The sequence below is a fragment of the Theropithecus gelada genome, chromosome 10, assembly GCF_003255815.1.
Source record: "Theropithecus gelada isolate Dixy chromosome 10, Tgel_1.0, whole genome shotgun sequence".
Lineage (NCBI taxonomy): Eukaryota > Metazoa > Chordata > Mammalia > Primates > Cercopithecidae > Theropithecus > Theropithecus gelada.
In genome coordinates this window covers 11,340,615-11,365,186 of record NC_037678.1, presented here as the reverse complement: position 1 = coordinate 11,365,186, position 24,572 = coordinate 11,340,615, and the positions used below count along the sequence as shown (strand labels likewise).

The following is a 24,572-nucleotide window of genomic DNA, read 5'->3' as shown; positions in this document are numbered from 1 at the left end:
GGATGGATGGATGGATGGATGGATGGATGGATGGATGGATGGATGAATGGGCATATGGGTGGGTGAGTGGGTGGGTGGATGGTCAGATGGGTGGGTGGGCAGGTAGGTGAATGGACAGGTGGGTAGATGAAGAAGTATAGACATGGAGAGAGATAATGGCTAGATAGACTTAGAAGGTGAATTAAACATGATCCCAACCCTCCAGGATTTTCCAATGAAGAAAGAGGGTGTTCTAAGTGTGGAGCTTGCCAAGAAGTTGAAATATTTTATCTGTAATTAGTGACACACTCAGAGTCTGCATTTTCCAGCCACACCAGAGTGCGTGTGATGACCAGCCAGGCAGGCTGTGACTTGGAGCCAACATACTTGATTGCTCCATAACAGATTTGTTTGTTCCTTCATTTGACAGGCTTTGAGTGCCTAGTAGGTGCCAGGCACTGTTCTAGGCTCTGAGGACAGAGTAGTGGACAAGGTAACTCCAGGTGGAGTTTCCACGGGGAGTGGAGAAGGGGATGTGGAGAGATGTACACGTGGAGTGAGCCAGATGAGGCCAGATGCTACGGAGATCAACAGAGCAGAGCGAGAAAGCGGGGCTAGGGGCAGGGGCAGGTTGGACAGGATGGGTGTCACTTGCATGGATACCTGAAGGCAGCATAGGGGTGAGTCACAGCTCCTCTGAGATTAGGGAGAAGCAGGGACTTCCCCAGGATCATGCAGTAATAATGTGGCTGGGTCAAGGCTGTCACCCAGGTACATGGACAGGTGTTGGAGTTCTGGGGTTCCTGGGGTGACACTTTAAAATACTGGAAACACACCAGACATGGTGTCAGCAGAGGAGGAGAGGGTGGAGCATGGACCCAGCCACCATCTGCTGCGTGCCCTCCCTAAGCCTGCGTGCTGTCACTGTCCTGTTATCTCCTTCATGCCTCAAAAACAGTCTTATGTGTACTAGGAGTTCACAGATAGTTTACTTTATTAGCAGTAAATGTTTCATATTTTATTATTTTACAAAAGGAGCAGATGCTGTCCAAAGAAAGCTACGGCTCTATGCTCTGGTCGAAGGCTGCAGGCTGGGACCAAGAAGACACCTTGGGGAGATGAGGATCTGAGTGAACAGAGGAGAGTTCCTAAGAGTTCACAAGGTGAAACTGAGTGCCTAAGGCGGGTAGGAGAGAAAAGGACCAAACCAGCAGCCATGTCCTCTCTCTCCCAAAGTAAACAGGGCTATCTATTAGGATTAGGTTCAGTTGCAAGGGACAGAAAACCCAAAACCAGAGTAGCTCAAACAGAAAGAAGTTTCTTTCTTTCTTCCGTGAAAGCTCCTGAACGAGGCAGCCCAGGCATTGGGGACGCTGCCTTCCATCTTGCCCCACAATCCTCAGCATTTGGTTTTCACCTCATGGCTCAATATGGCTGCTTGAGCACCAGACATCACATCTGTATTACAGCCAACAGTGCAGTGGAAAGGCATGAAGAAAAGAATGCTTTGTCTCCAGCAAAGGGATTTCTGGAAGAATGCCATTTTAGCCTGGCAACTTTAAGACCTTGAGAAAACCCACCGGGCCCCTGGAAGGCCCACAGACTCTGCTGGGCTGCTGCATGGGACGGCACCCAGGAAATGGGGAAAGATTCAGACAGCTCTGCCTGGGAAGTGCCTACAGCGATCCATGGCACAGACCAGCTGTTGGTAGCTGCCAGGATGCTGCACGCGCTGGGCTCTCCAGCTGACCTCTGATGTCCATCTCCCGGTGGAGCTGTCTCTTCCTCCTCCCAGCCAGATCCTTCTCTTGTGCCCTGGAAACTGAGAACACTGGGGATTTAGCGGAGAAGGAAGGGCCCCAGTCAGGATTGGGCAGGCAGGGGTAGGAGCTGCCAGGTAAACAGATCCCTCGGATCTACACGGCCCACTACCACCATGGGTGGACTCTACTTCCTCAAGGGCTGGACTAGGAACCCCAGGATGAATTCAAATCAAATGACTATAAAAGCTCCTGGCCGTAACAGGCACATGTCAGAGGTTCAAGAAAGTGAGTGAGTGAAGGAATGAATCAGTCCATTGATCAATCAATTGCTGGGAGCCCGAATGTTATTCAGTCTAACCTCAGCCACATTGTTCCCATTTTCGCTTACACACTTCCAGTGACACGGGGCTCACTACTTCGGGGGGCAAAATGGTTTTAGTTTTAGATTGCCCTTATGAGCACCCAGATCTTTAGTTTCTGGGTCCCTCTTAGCCCCAATCCACGCTGCAGGTGGGACCTAGACTACATTTAGCCTCTTTTTTATGAGCTGGTACCCAAGTCTTCATAAGCAAGAGAAAGCGCAGAACACAGGAGCTTGGAGCCCACGCACCTTTCCTCATCCTCTCTGGCCGGAGTGAGTCTGTGACTTGCCCAAGGCCACACAGCTGGCTAAGGGCTAAGCCGAGACCAGACCCCAGACCCGGCTTTCCACTGTTTCCTTCTAAATCCCACATCCCCTCTGGGACTTCCTCCAGTGTTCCCCACAGTGGCTGTTCCCTCCCCACAGCCAGCCCACCCCACGATGCGGAGGATCCACTTCCTCTATGGAAACCCTCAGGCTGCAGAAACCCATCTCTGGTCACTGCCAGAGACAGGCACAAGTCCACGTGTCAGGACTGCGTCAGGACCAAGACCGACAGAGTGGCCTGTGTGTCTCTTCCCTCCCACTGGACTGAGGCCTCCCCGAAGCCACGGGCCTGCGTGTATGTGCACGCATGTGTGAGCATGGGGGTGTGTGTGTGTGTGTGTGTGTGTGCGCGCCAGTGTGTGCGATCGCGCCTGAGGCTCCCAGAGTGAGAGGAACACGCCGCAAGCTGTCGGCACATCCTGCCAAGGCAGAAAGGTTAATTGTCACACATGATGCCAACAGACAGACCTCCGGCAGATTCATTTGGTTTTGTTTTGTGGTTATTTTTTTTTTACAACTTTAAATACGGAATATAAATAAATTTTACATTTAAAAAATAAAAGGAAAGCCCCCAAAAATATAATCACCGACTTTACAAACTGAAGGAAGCAGGTTTTGGAAGGTGGGAAGGGGGAAAGTGCAGTAGGTGGGAAGGGAGGTGGGAGCTCAGACCCCACCCCTAGGGGGTCTTGGGGATCTCTTCCCTTCTCTCCCCAGTTCCCAGCCCACAAGCTGGTTTCCTAGGAGGAGCCACCAGAGGCGGAGCTTAGAAGGATCAAAGATGGGGAAGTGTGCAAGCAGGGAGGGGTGCGGGCAAGAGGGCTGCACCCTCCCTTGGAGACCTTCTCCCGGGTGTCCCACACCCACCTGGAAGGGCAGTTGCTGGAGCAGAGGACTCTGGGAAATGGAGGTCATGTGGACAGCAGTGTTGCCTCCCGGCCCCTACCACAGTCTCCCTCCTGTTTGGCCACTCCAAGCCACAGGCTGCATCAGGGGCATGGCCAGTCCACGAGGAATCTTTGTGTGAATTAGGAAAAGGATCCTTTTCCTCTTTACCTACATCTGCCAGAAATTGTCATAATAAATACACAAATCAGCTTTATCTATGATGTGAACAGTGCTCCCTGCATACAATGTCTTTGTGCAGTGCATACCCTGCACAACCTTACATGGCAGTCTTAGCTGGGGTGGAAAATGATGAGCAGGTCCCTCGCTGCCCTGGCCTCTAGTCTTCTGCCCTAGAGAGGAGTGACTGGGATCATCTGGGGCCTTAATAAGGGGTTCAAGAGCCCCTTGGTGGAGCAGACTGAAGGGCCAGGACAAGAGGAAGATGTAGGGTGGAGGTAGAAAGATGAAAGGAACCAGAGGAAGAGGTGAATCAGAGTGGAGTGCAGGGAGGAACAGGTGGCAGGAGGCAGGGGATGCTCAAGTCACCATCTACAGCCACCTCAACCACAAACTCCGTCTCTAACCCACCTGAGAGGGCACCCAGCCACTTGGTGTGCTGGCCACACCCACCTAGAGGAGTCCACGTCTTCAAAACGAAAACGAAAAGAAGCCACTGCGTACAGAGGCACCAGGGAGACGAGGTGACTGGTGTTTGGGCACTGTGGGGGGGGTTTTCTCCAGTCTGTGCGCCCGTCTGTGGTCTTAGCCACGGAGTCCGAGGTAGCCTGGCCTGCCTGGAGGTGTCTCCCCTCAGAGCTGGCCAGGGGTCCAGGGACCAGGCAGGCTACGCTGAGAGGTCCTCAGGGCCATGTGCAGGGCTCCTCAGGCCAGTCCACAGCGCTCGGGTGTGGCCCAGGCCAGGTGCAGGGGAAGGAGCCCGTTTCCCCCAGTGACTCCGTCAGTCTCTCTCACACTCTTATCCCAAGTTCTTGGAGTCAGGCGAAGAAGACAGCGATGGAGTTCAGTCCTTCTTTTTCTTCTTGAGCTGCTGGGCAAGACACCGGAGGCCGCTGGGAGGAGACCCGCTGATGGAAGGGTGGACGGACACGTGGAGGGGTGGGGGAAAGCACCATTGGCCGTCCGAATCAGGCATCGAGACAGACGGACGAGGGAAACAATATTATCACTCCAAGGACCCCATGGGGGCAATACAGCAAATACCATATTAAATAACCCTGCAGGACAAGCAGAGAGACAGGGGGGTCAGAGACAACCTAGAGGGTCCATCCCACATTCATATGTCCTCCATGCCAGGGGCAGGGAGCTGGGGACAACTAGCTACCCCTGATTTCCAGCAGTGCTCAGGGCTGGGGCATTGAGGGGCTGGGAAGATTGAGATTTAGACCTCCCATTCTCTTAGGGCGTGCTGGGACACAGCTGGGCTGGGGTCTCCAAAGCCCACCACCCACCCTGCCCCAGCTGATAACTGAGCAGAGAGGACCAAGGCTCAGAGGCTGGATTTTGTATAGAAAAATCCTTTCCCCTGACCCCATCCACAGGCCACGGAGAAGGAAACACAGGGTTCTGGGCCTCAGTTTCCCCGCCCGGCCCTCACCTGCCCACACTCTCCTGCCGATGCCCCTAGGCTCCGAGGGTCTCCTTCAGTGCCGTCTTGTCATGCGTGTGCTTGAATTTCCGGTGCTTGCCCTTGGGGGGCCGGCGGACTCGCACCGTCCGAATGGTCACCCGAGTTTGGGGCGTTTTGGCTGCATAAGAAAAAGAAAGACCTCGTGAGCATGTGGACCACTGGGGTGGTCTCTCCCGACTGACCAAGGCCTGCCGCGGACCTCCTGAGGTCTTCTGGACTCAGGAAAGGGACAAGAGGGGAATCTGGGCCAGGGTCCTGGGTTTGGATCCCAACTCCACTGCTCACCAGCTGTACATGCCTTCGGAACAATGACTGAACCTCTCTGAGCCTCGGCGCCTCCATCTGTGGAATGGGGGTAATAAGACTGCCCACCTCATAGGACTGGTGGGAGGAGTAAATGACAGTACGCTGGCAAAGCTCTTTGCACAGTACCGGACACAGAGCCAGGTAGATTAAATATGGCTTCAAGTTCTTTGTCACTGCCCACAGACCAGTAGAGTTTATTTCCCTGCCCCTTGAATCTCGCCTGGAGTTGGAGCTATTTAACCAACAAGAGGCAGAAGTGGTGCTGTGCCAGTTCCAGGCAGAGGCCTTAAGAAGGCTCGGAAGCTCTCACCTTCACGCTTTGGGGGGCCCTGGGCCGCCACATAACAGGTCTGGCTACCCTGCTGGAGAGGCCACATGGAGAGGCCAGGTAGGGACTGGCTCTCCCCACAGAGCCAGAGGCCCTGGACTACAGGGAGAGGAAAATAGGCCCAGCTGTCCCTGTTGAGCCTCCAGATGACCACAGCCCAGGCTGCCAGCTGACTGCAACCAGTAGACAGGCCAACAGAACCGCCCAACTGAGCCCAGTCAACCCCCAGACCTGGGAGAGATAATAAAAAGCTCCAAGTATGAAGTAGTCAGCACTTGGCAGCTGCTACAACTCACTTTTTTTTCTTATTTTCCTTAGCTTGACCTACTATTGAGGTTTCCCCCCAACCTCTCAGCCTCATCTGGTCACATGGTAGGGAGGTCACTGGGCTCTGGGCCAGAATCACACTCCCACCATGAAGCTGGGCCTTTGGGTCAGTTGTGCCTGTCACCTACCTGCCCCTTGCCACTCTGAGAAGCAGTAGAGTGGGATGGATGGGCCACAACTCAGGCTGTGGATCTGACTCACCAGGGCTCAAATCTGAGCTTTCCCATGTATTGTGGACATTGGAGCAAGTCACTTAAACACCCTGTGCCTTGATTTCCACATCTTTATTTATTTGTTTTTAAGACAGAGTCTCACTCTGTTGCCCAGGTTGGAGTGCAGTGGCGCAATCTCAGCTCACTGCAACCTCCACCTCCCAGGTTCAAGTGATTCTCCTGCCTCAGCCTCCCGAGTAGCTGGGATTACAGGCCTGTGCCATGACACCCAGTTAATTTTTGTATTTTTAGTAGAGGTGGGGTTTCACCATGTCAGCCAGGCTGGTCTGGAACTCCTGACCTCAAGTAATCCATCTGCCTTCGCCTCCCAGAGTGCTGGGATTACAGGCGTGAGCCACCGTGCCCTGCCGATTTCCACATCTTTAAAGCAGAGAAGACAGCAGCCCTGGCCTCCTAGCGTTAGGAGACAATACATGGAAATGGCCAGAAACTCCCCAGCTAGTGTTTACCATGCACCTGGTGCTGCTCTATGCTCATTTCCCTTCACGGCAGGTGCTGTTACCGGCAGGTGCTGTTACCCACACTTTACAGATGAGGAAACTGAAGCAGAGAGACTGGGATTTGAACTCAGGGATCTGCCTCCAGAGTGTACACCTCCAACCACTCAGCACAAACGACAATGTCCGTGAGCCTCAGTCAAGGGGAGCTCTTATACACTTATCTCCCTCCTGGGTTCCCAGGTGGCTGTCTTGGCAGGGACAGCTGTGTCTGCTGAGCTCAAGGCCAGCCTTTTCCTGGGAGCCTTTTGAGCTCTCCCAGCCTGCCGGGATCTGACACCTGACCTCCCACCTTACAGACACCAGCTCCCACGAGGCAGCTGTCCCATCTCTGCAAATGGGCAGATTTTCTGGCAGTTCAGGGACTTGCATGGGCTTCAGATACCCTCAGACAGAAGACACCAGGAGGGCCACTGAAGGGCCCAGGGATTTTCTTCACCAGAGCCTGGGCCATCAGCAGGACACCGGGCTATACCAAGCCCAGGCAAGCACAAGGTCACCACACAGCTCGAGTGACAGCACGCAGATCTGAGCCCAGGAGGTCTGACACTGACCACAGTATCACAAAGAGCCACTAAGCCTTAGCCAGGCCCATGGACAGGTGACAGAAACACCATCATACTCAACCAAAATACCGGAACTAAAATGATGGGACTTTACGTCATCTACGTTTCACTGGTATAATGCGCCTCCCAAGAAACTGGTTTAGAAAATTATGTGAAACAAATACATGAAGTAACTCATTCTAAACATAAAGAAAGCCAGGCGTGGTAGCTCAATGCCTGTAATCCCAGCACCTTGGGAGGCTGAGGTGGGAGGATCACTTGAACCCAGGAGTTAGAGACCAGCCTGAGCAACAAATCAAGACCCCATCTCTACAAAAATTTAAAATATTAGCTGGACGTGGTGGCACATGCCTGTAATCCCAGCTACTTGGGAGGCTGAGGAGGGAGGCTCGCTTGAGCCCAGGAAGGAGTTCAAGGCTTCAGTGAGCTATGATCATGCCATTGCACTGCAGCCTAGGTGATGGAGAGAGATCCTGTCTCTTAAAAAAGAAAGAGGCTGGGCGTGGTGGCTCACACCTGTAATCCCAGCACTTTGGGAGGCCGAGGCAGGTGGATCACTTGAGGTCAGGAGTTCCAGACCAGCCTGGCCAACATGGCGAAATCCCGTTTCTACTAAAAATACAAAAATTAGCCAGGTGTAGTGGCAGGTGCCTGTAATTCCAGCTAATCGGGAGGCTAAGGCAGGAGAACTGCTTGAACCCAGGAGGTAGAGGTTGCAGTGAGCCAAGATTGCACCACTGCACTTCAGCCTGGGCAACAGGGTGAGACTGTCTCAAAAAAAAAAATATATATATATATATATTTCCCTTAATAGAGAAATCATCCTCCATGTTAACTCAATAATTTATAACACGTCAGTTTGAAGCTGTCATATGATCAGCCTTTCCAGGGCATCCCAGCCACTCAGCTCAGCTCTGGGAATAAGACCCAGAGGTCAAGAAACGGCTCTGTCTTCACGGTCTTGTTAATCAGAAATGAGAATGAAAAGATTGTCCTGTCCCTAACAATAGAAAGTTACTGAAAAAGAACTATCACTCACATGATTTTTTTTAACGCTCATCTAATCATATTAATCATTTTTTTTTTTTAAAGGCAGGGTCTTGCTCTGTTGCCCAGGCTGGAGTACAGTGGTGCCATCACGGCTCACTGTAGCCTCGACATCCCAGCCTCAAGCGATCCTCCCACCTCAGCCTCCTAAGTAGCTGGGACTACAGGTGTGTGCCACTATGCCTGGCTAATTTTTGTATTTTTTGTAGAGACGGGGTTTCACTGCCTCACAATGCTGCCAATGCCGTCTCGTACCCCTGACTGATCACCAGCTAGCTGTTCTGCATATGGAGCTCTCTCTCTCCAGTGGCTTCTCCCCACTGGCCCTAGTTCCCCTGCTCAAGGGTACGAGAAATTAGCTTTATTTCTCATCCCCAGGACGAGCTGCCCAGTGTCTGAAGTTGATGGGCATGGAGCTTTCTCTCATCCAGGCCCAGATTCCTTCCACCATCCCATCCCCACATCCAACAAAGCAGGGGGCTGTGGTAGCAAGACTGGAAATGGGGCTACTCTGGATGGGGTGGTCAGGGCAGACGTCTAGGAGGAGGTGACTTCTGAGCTGAGACTCTAATGAAGAGAAGGAGCTAGGCTTGTAGAGAGCTGGGAGAAGTGTCCTCCAGCCACAGCAGTGTGTGCTAAAGCCCTGAGGCAGAAACTCATTTGGTTACTGAAAGAGGCCTGCCTGGCAGGGCTGGCACAGGTGAAGGGTACTGGTTGGCAGAGACCAGAGGGCCAGCCAGGGGCTAATCCTCATGTAGGGCTCTCAGGCAAGGGAGGAATCTGGCTTGTTCTCAGCAAGATGGAAAGAAAGCCTCCCAAGAATTGAACCGGGGGTGGGCCTGATCCCATCTCCATTTTTAAGACCGGCCCCTGCTCCCAGCTGCTGCAGGGGAAGGGGGCTGAGGGCTGAACCTGGAAAGGTGGTTACCTCGCTGCTCCTGGGAACCCCCCGGGCTTCGGGTCACAGGCCGTGCAGCCGCCACTGTCTCACACTTGCATGCCAGGTGGTCCTCCAGCGTCACCGTGGCCTTCTTAAAGATTGGCTTCTTCCGCACAATCTCGATCTTTCTCACCTGGAGGACAGAGCCACAAAATGCCTCTGTAGAGGCCACACAGCCAGGAGCCCGGGAAGCCCGAACAGCCTGCGCTTCCCACCCCAGTGTCCCCTGCAGCAATCTTTCCTCGAAAGCCCGGAGAGTAGGCTGTGGGGCAAACGCTTTGGCCCAAACAATAGCAGGACCTTGACCTCTGCCCTTCTCGTAGCTTTTCCATCAAAACAAGCCCTCCTGACCTGGGGCCCCCCTCAGTGCCCCCAGAGAGGGAGAGCCAGAAAGGCATTTCCGGGTTGAGCTAGGGCCTGCGGTACACTCATTCCCGGAGCGCCAGCCAAGGTCAGGGCTGCGCCAGAGGCGGGAGATGGTTGTCTGGAAGGAAGTGGGGGGAGGCTTCATCTAGGAGGGAGGTGGGAACGGGGAGCTCAGATGTCAGGTGTCCATCCATAGAGCTGGAAGCATTGAGGACAGGAGATACCACGAGAGTGGGCAGTGGGGTGGAGTGACATTCGTAGTCTCAGGCGCGGGGCCCAAGCCAGGGAGGGAAGGTGGGCAGGAGGAGAGGCCACGGGCTGGTGGCAGGAGAAGGAAGTGCGGCTAAGCAGGCAGAGCATCAGGCAAGGGCCGGTGCTGAGCTAGGGAAGTGCGCACTGCCCAGCCTGTGGGCGAGGCTGGCCTGGAGCGTGCAGGAATCTTTCCACAAGAAGCAGAAGCAGCGGCTTCTCTGATTCTGCCCTCACCAGGGTGAGACCAGGGTGCTCCCTGAGATAGCCTCTACTCTAGAATTTTCCCTGAGTCCAGTGTATGTATCCCCCGCCCCCCCAAAGAAAGCCAGGGTCAGCATTCCACTGTTGTAGGGCGACCTGTCCCAGCTCTGCGGTGTCTATCACCTGGTGGGCCTCTCTGCACCCTCCTTATTAAAGACACAGCTTGTCAAAGAGAGACAAGCAGGTGTCAAAGATGCAGGGGCACTCACCGAGCCTTTCTCAAGAGAGCCCTGAATAGGGAGAGCTTTAGGGGAACCTGAGCAGCTGCCCAGAACACTCTGAATGTCAGGCAAATATTTGCGGATATGTCTCTTCAAGGGACGTTCTGCGATTTTGTCCTCGTAAAGGAGGTGACATCCCTATTTCAAGTTGACTCCACACCTCGCCCAGCCTGGGGTGTCTGTCTGTGGCTTTTGGCTACAGTGGCCTGGGCCACCTTAGAGGATTTATGGTCGGCCTTAGTCCACCTGCCCAGGAAGAGCTTCCCAAGAGTGGGCCCCCGTAGACAGAGCCAAGGGACAAATCAGGAATGTCCTTCAACATACCACTCTGCCCAGTCAAGGAAGCCTGGTCAGGTATGAGCCTCAGAAGGGTGGCCTCCACCCACCACAGGGACCAGCCTCGGGGGCCTGCGGAGCCTACGCACCTGGACGGGCCGCAGCTGCACCTGGGTGGGGCGGCACTGCACGTTGCGGTTGTTGCAGCAGCCAGAGCAGCGCTGCACCTCCACGCAGGGCGGCCACACCAGGAAGTTGGCATTGGTGCGGTCTATGAGGCGCCGGGAGATCTCGAACACCTCGGTGCGAGTCTTGCACTCGGCGATCATGGCTGGCTCAGCAACGGTCAGGGAACCTGGGAGGAGAGGGAACCTGGGTCAGGAGCGTGGGCCTGCCCAGAGTCCCCCTGCCTGGCAGGGGAGCTCAGCCAGTGCCCCTGGGACTGCTCTTTCTCATATCTTTCAACCCCAGGGTTCAGGTTTCAAGTCCTGACTGTTATTAGCGACAGGACTTGGGCAGGTGGCTGAGCCGCTCTAAGCCCCCATTTCTCCATCTGCAAAATGGGACAATGAGATCTATACCCAAGAACCACTGTAGGTTTCAAGTGAGAAAATTCAGAGTGTGGGGCATGTTGTAAATGCTTAGTAAATGTCCGCTTCCCTCTGCTGGCACATAATTATTTTATTCTTCTTTATGATTTTACACATTTATGGGCTTGTGGTCATTATGCGGGTACCATATTATCTTGAAACCATGCATGCACTGCTGTCTTACGGTGTCATGGCTTCTTTTATCACCACTGCTTTCAAAGCCTCAGCTTCCTCCTCTATGAAGTGGGATAGGAACAGCACCTCCCTCCCATGTGGATCTAAGGTGTAAAGTGAGTAAGCCTGGCCTACAGCAAGCACTGAGGCTACCGGCCGCTATCCACACACAGAGGACAGGCGGCTCTGAGAGCTGAATATCCCGCCCACATTCATAGATTGTGGGGGGGGCGGGGTGGAACTCAGGCCACGTGACTTTTTTCTTTTTTTTTTTTTTTTCGTGAGACAGAGTCTTGCTCTGTCGCCAGGCTGGAGTGCAGTGGCACAGTCTTGGCTCACTGCAACCTCCATCTCCCGGGTTCAAGCAATTCTCCTGCTTCAGCCCCCCAAGTAGCAGGGACTACAGGCACACGCCACCACGCCCAGCTAATTTTTGTATTTTTAGTAGAGATGGGGTTTCACCATGTTGGTCAGGATGGTCTCGATCTCTTGAACTCGTGATCCGCCCGCCTTGGCCTCCCAAAGTGCTGGGATTACAGGCATAAGGCAACGTGCCCAGCCCAGGCCACCTGACTCTTATCCATAGGTTCCCCCAGCCTCTAACTGCAGTGTTTTGGGGACTCCAGGTGTCAAAGAGGAGGAGGGGTTTGAGCGGACATTTGCCTCACCTGGGAGGGTTTCTCTGGGACCTAATGATCTACAGTCTCCTTTAGGTCTCCGCAAGGGAGCAGGAGGCAGTTCCAGGCTTTGCTCAAGTTCTACCAGCCTAGGCTGCTGCCCTTCGCTACAGGTGAGTCCCATAGCCCATCAGAGACCACGCTGGGCTCAAGTGACAGGAGCAGGTTGGGATCTCAGCCCTACTGCTTCCTAGCGGTGTGACCTCGCCTACTTTTTTACCCTCTCTGGGCCCCAGTTTCCAATTCTGTGAAATGGGGTTAATAATATCTACCTCCAGGATTGAAATAAGGAACGAATGAGCTTTGCAGCACTATATTTAGAAAACAGATAGTGTGGGGGCGAAGGGGTGTGATGACTCAACACAGGCATTTAAGGATGGTTTTACTCTCTCAGTTCACTCAGCCCTGAATGTGGGGGGAAAGGGAGTTGTAAGAGGACCCTCAGAGCCCTCCGACTGGCTGCCCGCCCCCATTCTCTTTCCCTGGCCCCCATCCTAATTTGAAGGACCCCTGTTGCGTGCCTCAGTCTTACCCAAGCTCCTTCTTCCACGAGCCAGACTCTCCAGCTCGCCTCCAGAGTGGGAGCGGGTCATGTTCAGGTCCAACTCGGCCCCATCTTCCTCTGCAGGAGAAGGCGCAGTCAGACACAAGGCGGCCCGACCTCGGGCAGGGGCTCCCTCCGCCGGGGTCTCTGGGCAGGCAGGAGGTTTGCCTCCCCCGACTCCAGAGAACAGACCCTCCTTCCCGCCCCCATAGATGCACAGGTCCTGGCCCTGAGCACGGACCCTCCAAGCAGCCCCCAGGACAGCCACAGGCCCAGGACCCTGATTGCATCCCTGGCTCTTTAGCCACATTTTTGGCCAGAACCCATGTCAGTGGAGTTAAAAATAACCCTTCCCCTTTGCTACTGTAAATGAACCCTCCTCGGCCTCCAGGGCGGGGCTAGGACCTGGGGCACTGAAGGCCAGTTTCCAGTGCCCCTCCACCCAGCGTTCCCATAGGAAGTGCTGAATGGAGAAATTCCCAGAAGCCCCAGGGGGACCGCATGCCCTGAACACAGCCCCTCTGGAGCCCTGGACAATGGCGGTGCTGGGCAGGCGGGAGCAAGGGAGGGAGGGAGAGGGACGGGGGTGGGAGCTGAAGACAGAGAAGAGGAGAAGAGGGGTGGGAGTTGGGCCTGCTGGTGGTGGGGAGTCCCTGCCACACACCCTTCTAGGGCCTGGTCTCTCCAGCTCCGGGCCCCTCACACGTATCTGCATCTGTCTCCCTCCCCGTCTCTAACCTGTTGCCCCACCTCTGTCCCCAGCCGTCTGTTGATTCTTCTGGTAACAAATGACAGCTCCCTTTTCCGGGCTGGGCACCATCTCAGTCCCATCAGCACTCCTTGGAGACATGGGTCCTTTCCAGAGCCCATGGCCAGAGGTTGGCTGCTGGGAAGTGAGGGCTGAGGGAGGCCTCTGAGCTGGATGTTAAAGTGTGGACAGACCCTTCTGTCTATTTCATGGGTGACGAGCCACAAATAAACTAACAGGCATTGGGAACACGCTCCTGCCACCTCCACACAGCACCCCATGGCTCCAGTTCTGCCCCGACCCACTGGCCCCATCCAAGACAAAGGCGCCTGCCGCCTGTCCGTCCCGGGTACTGCAGGGAGTCTGATGACTAGTCCGCTTCCGTCCAGCCTGACAGCCCCTACGTCAACGAGCCTATCTGTCCCTCTGGCTCCTTTCCTTTCTCCCTGCCATCTCTGGAATGTCCCTGGTGGGGAGGAGATGGGGAAAAGATGCGCTTTGTGGAAAGGTTAAGTTGATTAGGAAAAAATAGCCACATGGTTGCCTTGAAACAGGCCTGCTATTGAAAGCCTCATCTCCAAGATCCCGACCCCCACCAGGGGTGTGGAGGGGCCGTCTGAGGGTGGGGGCATAAAGGCTTGGAAATAAATGGTAGAAAGGCTAAATTTGGAAGTTGCCCCATTGTGTGTGGCCAGGGACGGCCAGTCGGGCATAGGGTGGGGGTTGTGGGAGACGTCGGGTGGGGGCCCTGGCGAACAATAGGTGGGCCCAGCTGGGTCCCCCTCCTGCCTGCCTCACCGCCCCCCAGCACAGGCAGGATTGAAAGGGCCTGGGAATGCTTTTGAGAGGGAGCCAGGGGCCCAACGGGGAGAGGAAACAAAGGCAGGAAATGCTGTTCCCCCGTAGATAGCGTCTGGGCAAGGATTACAAAGTGACAAAGAGACAGAACCCCAGAGGGAAGGGGACCTGGGGGTGCAGGGGGGCCGCTGACCAGGGCTCCAGGGAACAGGCCAGAGGTTAGAATAGAATGGAATTTGCTCTGAAGACAGCGTTTATAAATACATTGTCAATCCAGCCCGCCAGCCCTGCCACGTGTGTGCCACCGAGCACGTGCCCATTTGCTGAGTGAGCTCTGGGGCACGGGCAGGGCTGCCTGCTGGTCGAGGCCAGGTGTCCCCAGGGGACCTCACAGACCGGGCCCCTAGCCAGAGGGGCGGGGAGATGACTCCTCCAGTGCCATCCTCCCTGGCTGGGCCCACACCTGGAGACATACTCGGCAGATGACCTGGGCACCTTCTCCCCGCCCTCCCTCCTCCCGGCACCCCACCCTCGGCACCAAGCCGGAGCCACACGTGGGTGCTTCTCCTGCCACACCCCAAGTCCCAGGTACCAACCCGCCTGCTGACTCGGCCCTGCCCTGGATGGGTGTGGCTGGGCTCTCTCTGGGCTGCCATGGGCCTCCAGTTGCCCAGAAGTCAAGGAAGAGGGATGTCTCCTGTCCTGCCCCTCCCAGCTCCCTTAGAGTCTCCTCGGACGGCCGGAGCGCGGGGCGAGGATTCCATTTACCTCCGGGGTCTCCGTGCAGCAGGCGCTGGAGATCATCGAAGGAGCGGATCGAGTGGTCACTCAGCATCTCATAGAGCTCCTCGGGAATGGGGTCCCCCTGCCGGGCAGACACCAAAAGGGCTGAGTGAGCTGGGAGTGGGGGCTTTCCAGCATGGCTATCTCCCCCACCACATGCTTTCTCGCTTTCTCCTGCAGAAAGCTCTGAGGTCACAGGGAGATGGAAAGGCAGGATCCAGGCCTGATGATCAGGAGCACAAAGGCCTCGGGGCCTGTAAAAGATGGTTGCAGGGTTTGGCTGAGAACTAGGGTCTTTCCTTCAATATATCGGGGCCTGCCAAAGCCTCTGAGACCAAGCGCACTCCCTGCACCCTCAACCCCCAACAGGAAGCCCAGCTTGCTTTGAGTTGGACCTGCCTGTCTATGTCTGTCTCCCCGACCAAACTACAAGTTCCGGGAAGACATCAAATCTGATTTCTCTCTGAGTCTCGCTGCACATCTGTTGAAGACAGCTGAAGACAGCCAGCATTTCCCATGGCCAAACTAACCCCCATTTTACAGAGGGGAAAACAAAGGCTCGAAGACAGGCTCAATTATTGGCAAAAGCTGCATTCGAACCCATGCCTTTGGGATGACAGAGCCTGTACTCCCAGGCTCCTGGGTCCAAGAGGTGCTTAATAAATGCATGCAGCGTCTGATGGTCTCAGGAGGCCCCAGGTCCTAGTGGTATCTATGAAGTCTCTCACTCGAAAGAGGCAAAAAGGGAATCCTCAGATACGGCCGGGAAACCTGAAAGCTTACCCGTGCCCTGTGCCCAACCAAACCCTATTTTTAGAGCCCCTTTGGCCTGTTGCCAAACACACTCGAAACTTGATAAGCACTTCAACAGGCCTCATTCGGAGCCGGGCTTCCTCCAGGGAAACCGCAGGTCCCACAATGACACAAGAGCAGCCCCGTAGGAAAGTCACAGCCACGTCCCCCACCGTTCCAGGAGACCCAAGGGGCTGATGCCAGAGATCCCAAGAAAGAGGCGAGGGCAGATAGGAGACTGGGAATCACAATCCAGACCACCAGCCACTGAGAAGCAAAGAAAATTGCTAAGATGTCGCTGCATGTTCAAAGGCTGGGACCGGACTTCTAGGCGTGCAAACACACAGGTGCAGGCACAGGCACTCGGGCTGCATGGTCTGGACAGACAGCTCTGGAGAGGGCGCCAATAGGCTTGGCATACTACTATAGAACCTTGGGTTAAACCACTCTCTGCCTCAGTTTCCCTGGATCAAGAAGGGAGGACTTCCGGCCCTTCTTGGTTCACTCCACACTCCTGGAGCCGAAGGTCGGGGGGCTCGGAGGGGCTCGGTGCAGGCTACCTTCACAAAAGGGATGCTGCTTTCTCACTGCCTGATGGCGGAGGGGGAGTGAAGGAAAGGAGAAGAGGTCGTCTCAGCCCTGTGGCCAGCCTCAAAGGGCCCTCCCCAAAAACTCTGTTTCCTCCAGCTTATCATGAAGTCTAGGAACACCTCCAGGGGTTCGGCCATGACCAACTCTGGCCACCCACATGATCCAGGAGCTAGAAGACTTAGGGTGGGGGGTGGGGGTGACCACTTTTAAAGCTACATCATTCCCTGAAACCCCTGAGTCTCCATGTCTTTGTTTGAACATGGAGTGGCAACCCCGCCCAATGCCTAAGGGCTGCTGGGCAACTCTAGGAAAAAAAGGTTGCAGGGCTTGGCTGAGAACTACGGTCTTTCCTTCAATTTCCGGGCAGCCAGTGGCTGCACATGCGAGACAGAGGAGGGTATGGGCCCCGCTGTCCCTCACTTTCAGCCCCCATATCCTCCGGGCTCTGCCTCCTCCCGCCCTCAAGCAAGTTCATTCCTTCCACCTCAGAAGAGAGACCACGCCTCTGGTGCTCTCCAAATGTTGACAAAGTATCCAACCCACAGAACAGAGGGCTTGGTCTCCAGTGAACACCAGCGAGAGCCGCTTCCCCTGAGAGTTCTGTCAAACCCAGAACTGGCAGGCCAGGGAGCCGGATCCCACGCCTATGGACCAACTGCCGTGTGACCTCGGCTGGTCACTGCCCCTATGGCCCTGGCTCTCATCTGTGACTCGAGGAGCTTGAAGAACATTCAATTCAGTTCTAATTCAGCCAGGAGGTGTTAGAAGGGGCAGAGAAAACGCCAAAGCCGGGTGCCCAGCCAGGCCTCCCTGGATCACTGGCAGAAGGAAAACAAGAAGTGTTTGTGGGGTAAAGATTCAATTCACCTCCCAGGGGAGGGGCCCAAAGGCCTAGTAGCAAATGGCACTTAGTGCTTGTGCCAAGCTCTCCCTGCCCACTGGAGAGCCGGCTGCAGCTGCCAGCCACAGCAGAGGAGGCGGACCCCTGAACAGACCCAGGCACATGACACATAGGAGATGACATCTTTACAGAAACAAACAGACCCTCCAAGGCTGAGTGCGAAAGAGCCCAGGATAGGGTCTGAGGAGGAGGGAGAGGCACACAGTAGGTCCTCAGTAAATACTGGTCAAATGCATGAAGGAATCTACCCTTCTCCAGGTTCTGTCCAGTATGATTCGCCCACCTCCTCTACCAGGAGAGCCACCTGGCATATTCTTCCCCGACCCTAGGCAAAGGAGCTCCTAGAGTCCCTTTTAATCTGAGCGGGGAGGCCATCCCTGCAGATGCTTCTGGTAATGTGGCCACTAGATGCCCAGAACTCCCATAAGCCCCTGGATTTGGTAATAATACCACAACTAACATCTATGAATGCCAGCTACAAGCCACACGCTGAGAAAAACACCGTATAAACTACCAATCCTAAGAGGCTGGCAGTACTTGTATCCCCATCCTCCAGATGAGAACAATGAGGCTTAGAAAAAATTAAACAAGCAGCAACAGGTCCAGACAAGCAGCAAGTGGCAGAGCTGGGTCGTTCCCAGGCTCCAGAATGCCCACCCGTTCCAGCCCACCATGGGGCATCTCAGCCTCTCTCTCCTGTGCTCTGAGGCCGCTGGCCCTCAGCATCACATAAGGTTGGTGTTGGCTCTTTACTCTGCAGCATGTCCCACGTCAGAGGCTCTCAACCAGAGCCGACTGGGCCCCCACGGGACAGTGGCAATGTACGAAGGCACTGCTGGTGGCCACAACTTGGGGTGTGCACTGCATCTAAGTGGGTGGAGGCCGGAATGCCGCTCACCAACCTTCAGGGCACAGGACAGCCTTCCCAAATGTCAGGAGGGCAGAGGCTAAGAAACCCTGTAGCAGAGGAAAGAGCAAGGGCTCCAGATGCCAGCGCAACCTGGATTCTTGGAATCTTGTCACCATCTAAAACCTCGGCTTCTTCATCTTTTAAATGGGGCTAATAATACCTCGCCCGGGGTTACTGGGAGGCATAATTGCACAGAGCAGAGCTGCCAGCAGATAATGGGTGCTTAATGAGTTGTCACTGTCATCATCATTAATTCTTTCCGGATGGCTCCTTTGTGGGCAGCAGCAAGTAACACACGTGCTCAGGGCCAGCAGCACAGGACATTTTTGAGGATGACAAGGAGTGGGTGGAGAGCTGCCCGCCAATGAAAGAGTGCGTGACTTTGCATTATCCCCTGTGCTGGGCCACAGGAAATGGTACCCTACCTCCACACTGGCAGAGCCTGGGGCCGTGTGGGCTGGCAGGGCCCTTCCGGGGCTGGGGGTGGGTGAGGGTGGGGGGACACTCAGCATGTGCTCAGCTCCAGGATGCAATGCTCTGAGGATGACGAGCATGAGCACGGGTTCAGAGTCACAGGCTCTTCTTGGTATGGGAAGGTGAGCTGTCTGGAGCCTGGTTTTCCTGGGCACAGGTTCTGCAGGCCTCCAGGTAGGCAGCTCACTTCAGAGATGGGAAAGGAGGCCTGGCACCCTGAAGACGCTGCCCCAGATCTCAGGCCCGGGGTTTCTGGCAGAGTGAGGGCGTGGCAAGGAGGGAGCTGGGGCAAAGCCAGCCATGGGAGCCAAGGTAAACAGCCTCCTCCGACCCCGCCCCCAGCGCCAGCTGCAGCAGGTAGGAAGGGCACGAGCGAGCGTGAGGCCAGGTGAGTGATCTGCTCCCAGCCAGGCTGGCAGATCAAAGGGGCTTGAACCCCACCCTCCTCGTGGGCCCAGCACACACACACAGATACACACTCCCCGGACTGCCTGCCGTTCCCACCGAGGGACACACAGGTCCAAGCAACCAGGGGCGTTGTCTGTGGCTGGCAGAGGAAGAAGCTGATGAGGCCTCCCAGAGCCTGCCTGCCTGAGAGTCGCAGGCCTTATTTAGATCGAATGCCAAAGCCAACCAACCCCTTTGAAGAAGCCCTCTCCGGGCAAACCACAGAAGCCATTAGAACCAGTGTTTCCCACCTAGCATTCCCCTTCCTTATTGCTCCTGGGACCCTCCCACTCAGCCTCTGCTCCTTCACGTGGGCCCAGCACCCTGGCCTCCCCACCTCTTGCAGAAGCAGAGGAAAATTAAAGCAGGAAGAGAGGAACCAGTCCAGCCATTTATAATACACAGAACCTTTGCAGTCTGATTTTCTTTCTGTTTCTTCTCTGTCCTGTCTAATCCTGGTAGCCCAAGTCCCAAGATAGAGGAGAGATAGACAGGCTTCTCCCTCAAGATGGGGGGCCTTGAAAGACTGATGCATACCGGAGGGCTGAAAAGGAGGGCTGCCCTCGGAGCAGAGCGAACCGAGGAGTCAGTGGGGCCATGGAGCAACTAGGGGGCCAGGTCCTGTCCTCCATACCAACCCAACACTCACTGTTCTTTGCACAAATAGTTACCGATTGTCCACAGGGCTCTGGGCACTGTTCTAACAGTGGGGACCAGGAGGAAAGCTCTCTAATGGGGTTGACACTCCAGTGGAGAAAGCAGGTAATAAACAATGAAATAAACCAGAACATAGGAAGAGTTGTCACAGAAGAGGCTCCTCAATGCGGGGAGGGGAAGACAAGACGTGGAGAGGTACTTATGAGGCCCGTGTAAACATTCACCATTCCTGCTCAATCAGTGTCTCTCTCTCTCTCTGACAGACAGACACACACACACACACACACACACGCACACACACACACTCTCTCTCTCTTCCTGGCTCTTGCGCCAGATCCTTCAAATTCTGTGTGACCTGCCCTTGCACACCTCCAGGGTTCTGGGGTTCCAGCAGTTGGTCCCCTGCTCCCTAGGGCCATTAGCAAACCCAGAGGAAGCTAGACGGCAAAGCGCTGTGGGGCCCTTCACTCTTTCCCGGAAGATGGGTGCTGAGGCCAGATGCGTCACGTGACAGTGGGACTCGCCCTCCTGGAAGCCAGCTCAGCTGGTGGAGATGGCACCTCAGAGGCCTCGGCAGGCCCTCCGCCCAGCCCTGCCTCAGGACTGCCTGCCCTCTGCTGAAAGCTTAGTCCAAGCACGACCAGGACGTGGCCAACTCCAAGGCCACCTCCACCAGCAGGCCTGCCCTGACTCTCCCAGTACTGGCCATTACAGCTCCTTCCTGGACTGACCCCCCACCGAGGTCCCATCCCCATGCAGGTCCCCTGCCCCAGGGCCAGCCTCAGGCTCACTCAGGCTTAGCAGCAAAGTGCTTCATAAACTGCAAAGTGCCACATACATCGCGCCTGTGGCCATGTGTTCAAGAATGCTGTGACTAAAGTGAGGAGAAAGGCAGTTTCTGTGCCACAGCCTCCACCCCAGATACACGAGCCCGTGGAGCTGTGGGAAAGGAGGAGGAGGTGCTGGACGAAGCTGGAAATGGTAAGGGGAGGCTGGGGGAACATCCAGCTGTCAGCCTCTCCGGGGCACGCTGGGATCAGTCAAGAGAATGCAACAGCCAGGGGTGGGAGCCTCCTCCGCGGCTGCACACGCCAGGTCCCTCCAGTCTTGCAGGTTCAAATGAAGGCTTATGGGGAGGCGAAATCGGTCTGGACACCTCAGTGCCCCTCAGAGTCACATCACCACCATTTTCCACCACGCGGAGGTGGTTGAAAAAAAGTAGTCACAGATGGGTAAGGTTTGAGGGGCGTCAGGCTGACCTGACAAGGCAAAAAAAAAAAAGTGGGTGCTGTGGAGCTGATGGGAGGTTCTCCCTCCCTCACAGGACGCCAGGAAGGAAATGGGGCCGTTACAGAGGTGGTGAGGTGCCAGGGCCCACGGAGAGCCCACCTGTTGCGCGGGGGCGAGCACCAGGCGCTGGGTGCACGGGGGCCCGTGCGTGCCTGTGTACGTGCGTGGGTGTGCGCGCACGTGTGCTCAGGCCGCGCGTGCAGGGGCTGTGCGTGCGTTTGTGTGCGGTGCGCGCGCGTGTGTCCCGCGTGTGCACAGGCGAGGCGGCGGCGGGCGCGCGACCCGGCCGCGGTAGTGCGTGCCCGTCGCTCTGCGCGCCCGCCCGCCGGAGCGCAGCATCGCCTCCGGCCAGGAGTGTGCATGCGTGGGGTGAGTGAGCCAGTCGGGGGCCCGGGCGGGGTGGGCTGCGGAGAGCAGCCACGGGGCGCCGCCGTTCCCAGGACGCCCTGGCACCGGGCCCAGCCCCCAGGTCCCAAGGCGAGGCGAGGCGGCAGCTGGGGCCGGCCGGCCACCCCCTCCCCAACAGCTGGCCGCGGCCCGGGGGGCTGCGGGAGAGGCGGGGAGGGGGCGTCGGGAGGGGCCTGCAGGCGGCCAGGCCGAGCCCCGCGTCCTCCCTCCCGGGTGCGGACCGCGGGGGGCGGCCGCGGAAGGGCGGGGCCCCTGGGCGGGCGGCCTGCGGCCCTCGAGGAGTCCCGAGAACAAAAGGAGACGGCGACGGCTACTCCGTGGTCAAAACAACCTGCGCTGGCGGCGGCCCAAGGCCAGGCCGCGGCCTCCGAGCCCTCCGCCTTAACCCCTTCGCCACCGCTGCCTCCTTCCTGCGCCTGGCTGGAGGCCGCAGGGGCCGACCCTCCCCGGGAGCCGGCAAGGTGCGGGCGAGGTGCGGACTCCCGGCCGCAGCCCGGCGGAGGTGGGACGGGACCCAGGCACGCTGCCCTCTCCTCCTCTCCACCGCGCGCGTCCTCCCGCCCCGCCCCCTTTCCCACCTGGATTCCGGGTAGACTTGCCAACTCACGGCTACGTGAGGCTGAGAGGGATGGGGACGGCTCCGACCCCAGCGCTCCCGCATATGTTTTTATACCCCATCTCCCGTGCAGCTAGGCTTTTGCAGGCGGCGCGCTCCGCACCCTGCATGCGGGGGAGAGAGGTGCTTCCTCTCGCAGGGCGCGGGCACAGGTACGGCAAGGCCTCAGGCACACACCATCCAGGGGGCTGGATTCCTTCAGAGCCCCCAGTCCTCCCCCTACCCGAGTGCCCGAAACCTACCTGCGTCCCTATCTCTCTCTCTCTCCCTCTCTCTCTCTCTCTCTCTGAGCCCTGTTACTCCCACCCCAACCCCCGCGCCCGAGACACAAGCTGCTTCCAGACAGTGCTCTGGGGCCGGGCATGCCCTGCGCATGACGGAGGGCGTCCACCCGGACCCCGACCGGGAGCCAGGGTGGGACCCGAGTCCCGCCAAAGGTCGGCGTGGATGGCACCGGTGCTCAAGCTTGCACCTCCTGGGCACGCCGATGGCAGGACAGAGCCTAAGCCGAGACTGACGCCGAAGTGGGCTCGGGAGGACGCGCTGCCTTCTGCACCCTGGGCGCCACCCCATCCCCTCTCCCCCGGCTGGGAAGGGGCTTGTTCTCGGGTTCCCAAAGGGTGGGGGACAGGGCCACACACACCCTCCCCCGACACGGAACGGCTTAGGGAGCCAGGTTCGCCGGCCGGTTGGAAAGAAAACCACCGCTGTTGCCTTGCCTTAGAGCCTGTCACCCCCGGACCTCTCTCCCAGCCCGAGGAGGTCACCCAGCGCCCGGCGTCAGGCTCGCGGGCTGCAGGGATCCAAAGTTCACTGCAGGGAGAGGAGGGGGCGGTCAGAAGGTGGGGGCGAAGGTAATGAATGAAGAACCAGCCCCAGCCGCCGTGGCAACTCACCTCGGCGCTGACCAGACGCAGGTAGCAGCAGAGAGACAGGAAGAGCGCCCAGCAGCGATTCATGCCGACTCCGGGCCCGGCCCCGCGGGGCCCCAGACGCGTAGACCGAGCGCGCCGCCCCCGCGGCCAGGGTGGGGGGCTGGGGAGGGGGGTGGGCTCGGCTCGGGTCCGCGGCGATCAGGCGCTCAGGCCTCTGCAGCCGCGGCTCACCCGCATGGCCCCCGGGCGCCGCCGCTCCCGGCCCCGGCTCCGTCGCTGGGGGGCAGGGGAGGACCTGGGCGCAGGACCTGGGTCCGAGGCCGCTACCTGGGCGGATCCCGAGCCCGAGTGAGCATCCACGGCCGGGGGGCTGCGTCGCGAACCAGCCGAGGCGTCTAGCCGTGTGGGGGCGCCCAGGGGACTCCAACCTCCAAGAGGAAAAGGAACACGGCAGTCGATGGTTCGTCTTCACTCGCCGGCTAAAGGCGTTTTCCTCTGCCCGCCGGCTTAGCTTTTTTGCAACATTTTCTGGAAAGGCCCCAAAAATCGGAAAGCGCAGAGCTGGGCACCTCAAGGCCCAAGTCTCCCCAAAAAAACTTTTTCCAAAGTTGGCTTTGCAACGGCGGCTCGAGCACCCGGGCAGGGAGAGGTGCAAACTCCCGCCCGGGCCGGGTGGGGGGGCGGGAGCGTGTGCGCCCTGGCGCGGGGCCCGGGCGGCGGGCACGGCTGCTCCGCGCGCGCGGCGTGCCCGCTGCGCGCTCGGCCGGGCCCGGCCGACAGGTGGACGCGGCGCGAGTCCGTCGGTCCGTCTGCCCGCCCGCTCGCGGCTCTGGGCGTCCTCTGCGGGCTGCGAGCTGCAAGCTGCGGCTGCTCCGGTTTTCTCTTTGCAGCGAGGCTGGAGGGTGGGCTTTTTTTTTTTTTTCCCCTTTTTGCGCGTGTATGTATGTGTGTGCGCGCAAAGTATCTCTATCTGGGGAATGAAAAATGGGCGCTGGCGGCCGGAGGGGAGCCCTAGGGAGGCAGCGGGGGAGGCTGCGGGCGCGCGGGGAGGCAGGCGGGCCGCTCCCGGCTGCAGGAGGAGAAGTTGCCACCCTTTCAGCTGTTCCGGCCTTTATAAAGGAGAAGGGAGAGTGCGAGAGGTGGGTGGAGACAGCCTTTCCTCTTCTGGCCCGGAGTCAGCGCCAGGAGGGGGGGGGCGGGAGCGGGGGGAGGGCTTGGGGCCAGGGCGGGGCGCTTAGGGGGTCTCTGAGAGCCGAGCAACCCCTCAGTCCATGAATCTGGCCCCGGGGAAAGAAGAACTAGGGGCGACCCACCGTCCCGCCCCTCAGCACAGTGACCATGGACAGGTTAGGAGCCCACGTGGTCTAGGGGGATGTCTCCAGAGCCAAGGCCAGGAGTCCAAGCTCCCCTCCAGGACCAGACATTTCCACCCTGGCACAGGCATGGCGGGGAGGGACTGAGGCTCTGCAGCCTGAGAGTCTGAATTCAGATCCTGCCCTGGCACTCGGGAGCTTGGGTCACCTTGGGCAAGTCACTTCCCTCTGTGCCCCTCCATCTAGCCTCAACCTGGGGATGGGACTATTGTAAGGACTCAGTGCCAGCAAGGGAAGGCACCACAAGGTGAATCTGGCAGCCAGCGCCCTTCAGCTGCAAGCTGGGTCCGAGTCTCCTCCTCCTAGCTGGTTGCCTGGCACAACAGGCCCTGCCAGCG

General features: G+C 57.5%; 1 protein-coding gene across 1 annotated transcript; it reads right to left on the bottom strand.

Moving 5' to 3' along the window:
• Positions 1-2,908: 2,908 nt before the first annotated feature.
• On the bottom strand, positions 2,909-24,023 carry PDGFB (platelet derived growth factor subunit B). Its single transcript, XM_025399502.1, has 7 exons — positions 22,883-24,023; positions 14,886-14,982; positions 12,560-12,649; positions 10,736-10,941; positions 9,199-9,343; positions 4,934-5,084; positions 2,909-4,553 (listed from the first exon to the last, which is right to left on the bottom strand). Exons 1-6 carry the CDS (start codon positions 22,943-22,945, stop codon positions 4,960-4,962), a joined length of 726 nt encoding a protein of 241 aa, XP_025255287.1. The 5' UTR covers positions 22,946-24,023; the 3' UTR covers positions 2,909-4,553; positions 4,934-4,959.
• Between the last annotated feature and the right edge of the window lie 549 nt (positions 24,024-24,572).